General features: G+C 40.2%; 1 protein-coding gene across 1 annotated transcript; it reads left to right on the top strand.

The window, feature by feature from the left end:
• The first annotated feature begins 3,199 nt into the window (after positions 1–3,199).
• Positions 3,200–4,029, top strand: LOC113312890 (histone chaperone rtt106-like). The gene is made up of 3 exons (XM_026561621.1): positions 3,200–3,207; positions 3,315–3,324; positions 3,457–4,029. Exons 1-3 carry the CDS (start codon positions 3,200–3,202, stop codon positions 4,027–4,029), a joined length of 591 nt encoding a protein of 196 aa, XP_026417406.1.
• Positions 4,030–5,262: the final 1,233 nt, after the last annotated feature.

Below are 5,262 nucleotides of genomic sequence, written 5' to 3'. Positions count from 1 at the left end.
TTGAGCAATCCCCAGGTTGGTTGGAGAGAGTTTGGGCCCAATATGAGCAATTGAGCAAATTAGGTCAGAATTATGAAATCATGTGGGACCGGCTTTGTGCAATCCCTAGGGATGACTCTGGTCGGTCACTAAGGCATGCATGTGTTGTCGTGGTGTCCATGTCTCCGTACTGAGAGTTTCAGTATTTCCTGACGTGCGTTCGAGCAACATTGTGAATTTTCAGAAGAGTTTCATCTTGATTGAAATTCTTGATTTTTGTTGGAATGAGCATGTATGCTCAATTGATCAATATTTTGTAAATATTAAAATAAGATTATTTTAACATTTAAAATTTCCGTGAGAGGCTAGATGGTAATATGACCATGTTGGATTTTGGTTTTTCATGATTCGAGCAAAATTTGAGAAAATATGAAGGAATCATGAATTTTGCTCAAACCAAGGAGTTTCATGATTGCAAGGTGTGGGACCGGCCACGGCTAGGGCATGGCCGGCCGGCTATGTTACCCGATCCCGCACACCTATCCCTAATTTTATATTATTATTTTTCACGAAACCGTGATATTATGGAGAATCCATGAGTTTTTGTTAAAACAGAGGAGTTTCATGAAATTTGGAAATAATAATTATAAAATACCAAGGATTGTAAGGTGTGGGACCGGCCACGGCTTGGGCATGGTCGGCCGGTTAGGTTGCCCGGTTCCGCACACCTCTCCTAATTTTATATATTATCTTTCATGAATCCATGAAGTTATGGAGAATTCATGAGTTTTGCACAAACAAGGAAAGTTGCTAAAATCAAGGAGTTTTCATGAGTTCATGAAAATAACAAAATAGGGAAAAATAATGGAAGAGGCATGGGACGGCCACGGCTAGGGCATGGTCGAAAGGCGGCGGGCCCGACCCCTGGGCGTTTCCTATTATTTTATATTATTTGTTGTTTTCTCCTGTTTTGCGTAGGATTCCTCATCTATCCATATTTTTGGATGCTCGTTTTTGCATCCGGGTGCTCAGTCGTGCATCATTTTCGAGTACACTTGCACCATTTTTGTGGGGCTTACTCAACGATGATCCAGATGCACGATTGTTGAGTATTTATTACTAATTTATGAAATTCAGTGGAGAATGATTCATGAACCTGAGTAATAAAAGTGAGTAGTTGTTTATTATCAATCCATAGGATCAGCCGTGGATTCGACCATGAATTCAGAATAATAGAGTCGAATATTACCATTCCATGGGATCGTGGATTCGACCGTAGAATCAAAATAATTAAATATTACCATTTCATGAGATCAGCCGTGGATTCGATCATGAAATTGGAGTAATAAAATTATCGATTATCATTCCATGAGATTAGCCGTGAATTCGATCATGAAATCGGAATAATGAGATGATACAATTGTTTATTGCCATTCTATGGGATCAGGCATTGCCATTCCATGGGATCAGGTCGTGGATTCGACCATGGAATAGGAGCAATAATAGATCATTATGGGAATTCAGTGGTAAATGTCACGGCAGAATTAATCTAATGCAGAAGAGATATTAGCCAGTTAAAGCATCACATCCATTCTGAATGGTGCATAGTCAGGGAGTCACGGGTGTTGTTTACGACCTGAAGGCGTTATTGCTCTCAATCTACGGAGAACCGCCTGAATCTATACACGGTCTCTCCACATAGTCAGGGAACAATGAGTGTCACCGACGTCCAGAAAGAGTTAATGCTCTCAATCTACGGAGAACCGCCTAATTGTTCTTCTATGTGGAGGTGGGTCTCTCTCCTGCAGTCAGGGAACAGTGAGTGTCACCGACGTCCTGAAGGCGTTAAGCTCTCAATCTACGGAGAACCGCCCAATTATGTTATTTTGCATAGAGGTCATGATGAAATGCCAAGGATCGAATCGCTCAACTAGTGGGGATTTTCGAAAACATATTCATCATGGCTTCGTAAAATATGAATCGTTGCATGCCTGAAAGCCGTGTCAAAAACATGCCTCATGATTTTACGGTTTTGCCCTTTGTTGAAAATCCACCATCAACATTAAGTCCCCTGCTTAGTGAGGGACAGTCATGTTCCGCAGTAACCATTAAATGGTGATTTTCAGTCGATGAGATCGGTGGTTGAACTCAGTCATATAAAGGTAGTCTCAGAATCCTCGATTTGCTCCAATGGTGTCATGTACGAGCAAACGCGCAAATAAGGACCTCGATAGAAAAATAGAGTGTTATCTCGTAAGCGTGGAGAGATGAGGCACTGCTGCTTTGGGCGTTCAGAAGCCTAGTTATGGTCGGTTTAGGATTTACGGGCCCGGGTCCAAAAAAGGTAACCCACGCTTTATTAGGTTTTGGAAATAAATTTGATATAAAAGGGAAGAAACCCTAAAATTTATTTTATTTTTGACCGACCAGGCTTCTTCATCTCTTCACCACCTTCACGCGAGCAGCAGCAGGAGGGGAAGAAAATTCGCCGGACGCCACCCGCCGCCGATCACCGTCCGGCCAAAATCCGGTCGGCGCCGACCGGGTAGGTCCGAATTTTTTTTTTGCTCTGTGTTTTATGATTTCATGAGTTTCTCATAAACACAAGAAAATCCCATGGTTACATGCATGCGTAGGATTTATGAAGAATTTTTAGAAAACGTATATGTGCGCCCGTTCGTTCGTTAGTTTAGGAAACGAGCAAAAATCCCTAATATGGAAGAGATACATAAAATTTGAATATACATGGTCTAGTTGCAGTAGTAAAAGTTTTGTTTATTAGGTTTCATGAAAACCCAAGTTTGTTTTCGAAGCATGAACTTTGCAAGTACTTTTAGGAACGTAGGTTTATTCGTAATAAAAGTAATAAATAATGATCCTTAGGGTTAAAGGAAATTTTGAAAAGAACTGGAGTTCATGATAAAAATTTGTTTATGAACTTTCAAAATTTTATTTAGAATATGTGTACCTTTGCAACAATAGAAAAGACCCTCGTTCCATAGACGAATGCTCGACTGAGCAAAGAAGTTTTTTATATATATATATTTACGTGAGTTATTCAGCTCACGAATATATATATATATATTTTTAAATACGTGACTTATTCACGTTTTTATTAAAGAAAAATCAAGTTTTGATTTATGAAAAATTGTTGAAAGCAAACAATATTTTTTACGAGTTGATGAACTCGTAGTGCATACGTGAGTTTAATGATTTTGTAATGTACACGTAAAAAATCAGCGAATGTCCATATGGAAGGTTATGTGAATTATTCATAGTTTCGTGAAAAGTCAGTGTTGACTCTTGAATGATAATTCTTTTGCTCACTTTTGTAGGTTTCAAAGGGTAAGCAAGTTTTCGGAGTTTTACGCTGTTATCACTAAGTTCGTGAAATCGTAAATAGGTAAGAGTTGAGGATTACCATTTTCTTGCAACTCCGATATTAGTATATTTATAATTTTGTACTTCTGGTTTCAGAAAATGGTGGCTTCCAGCAGCAGCAGTGATTATGATCACTATTATTCTTCCATTTCTTTTGAAGAGGACTCTAGGCCTTCTGCGGCCAAAGCTCGAGCTAGGAAAAATCATGCTGAAGGAACGAAGCATAGTGCGCCTCTTGATTACAGGAGAGTCACTTATGACGAGCTCATGAAGAGAAAAGCCGAGGATGACAGGTTGGATGATCATCGACGTAGAAGAGACCGAGTCCAGCGCAGATTGCTAGCAGCTAAGGAAAAACTTCGATTCCGAGCTGACGGTGTACCCTCAGACTCTGATGCTTCGGAAGATGAGCCCGTGTGGGTGTCACGGGATCGCAAGATTAAGCCAGATCGGTGCACCAGGGAGATTGAGAAATTGGTCAAAGCTGACCTCGAAGCTGAGCGTAAAGAAGAAGAGTACTTGGACTCATTATACATCGATCCTGAGATTCATCCAGATTTGGTCAACATCCCTGATAGTAACTCTGAAGAAGAAGACGAGGATTCTTCGGAAGATGATGATGGTGACAGATCTGATGATTCTGAAGAATCTGACGCATCTGATGATTAGTTTTTGTTCGCGATTCTTCATGAGATTATTTATCTTCCATTACAGTAGATATTTTCTGGTTATTCGAGTAGTTTGGCTGTAGAGATGTTGCATTAGAAATTATTTTTGAACAATAATCCTTTATCATATCTTTTGCCAAATTTCCTCCACGCCTCCGGCTGAGCCAGATGGACCAATGTCCACGTAGTCAGTAATGATCCATGAAATACAATCACACTGGCTAAAGCGACACGTGACCCGCTAAATCATCACTCCATAGTCGCAATGTTGACTATGCCTGAACTTTTAGTCCCCAGTATTGTTACGCTTTTCTCATACCACCATGTATCTGATTCGAGATTTAGGGTTTCCGTAGAAACCGCAATAGACTTATCTTCCCGTTGTGAGATAAGTACCCACGCCTTGACTTTCAATGTTTAGGGTTTCTTATTTAACCGCACATCGTCTCCGCGTATTATCAAAAGAGATTTTGATCACGATCATACCTCTCAATACCATGTCTAGCAGCAGTGTCTCTTCCAGGAGTGAATCTCGCGTCGAACATGTTGTGGCAGTATCCACCTCCGTGAGTTACATATTTTCTTTTATCTTTGTTCAATCAGGATGGTTGATTAAATAGAAAAATAATTTGTCACAGGATAATCAGAAGAATCAGCATTCTTCCTGTAGCTTGAGACCCAAACGGACTGTTAAAGCTCCTGCCCGGTACATGTCGGCTCATGCTGATGCTGAAGCATCTGTAAGTAATTTCATAACTTCTCGACTGAAGTTTTACCATGTTCAATGGTCAATAAAATTAAATACTTGTAGATGGGGAAAAACGATTTGCTAGTTTCTAAGGAATTGAGGAGACGAACGTACGGAGGAGACTCCTCGAACCGAGCGAAATGTTAAACCTCACACAGATGCACCGCTGCAAAGAGGGTGCTTTAGATTCGAGAGATCAATATGTAGTACTCCGGCCTAAATCAAGACAATGACCGTTCCAGAGTAAATTCGGTCACAAGAGAGGATGGGTTGATCTGTAGGAGGGAAGCTAGGAAATGTGTGGAATCAATGGTAATCAAAGATTGTGGGTGTGTGAATTATGAATATGATAAGCTCTGAATGATTGAAATTGCTCAATTGAGAGTAGTTGCTCAATTGATGAGTTGATGATCTCGTGTTGTCGATGAGACGTGAGATTGATGATAATGTTGATGTTGATCATTCAATCATGATTCAGAGACTTAT

This window comes from Papaver somniferum, chromosome 9 (genome assembly GCF_003573695.1).
Source record: "Papaver somniferum cultivar HN1 chromosome 9, ASM357369v1, whole genome shotgun sequence".
NCBI classification, from domain to species: Eukaryota; Viridiplantae; Streptophyta; class Magnoliopsida; order Ranunculales; family Papaveraceae; genus Papaver; species Papaver somniferum.
Note: the sequence above shows the minus strand (reverse complement) of the source record. Positions and strands in the feature narration are given on the sequence as shown.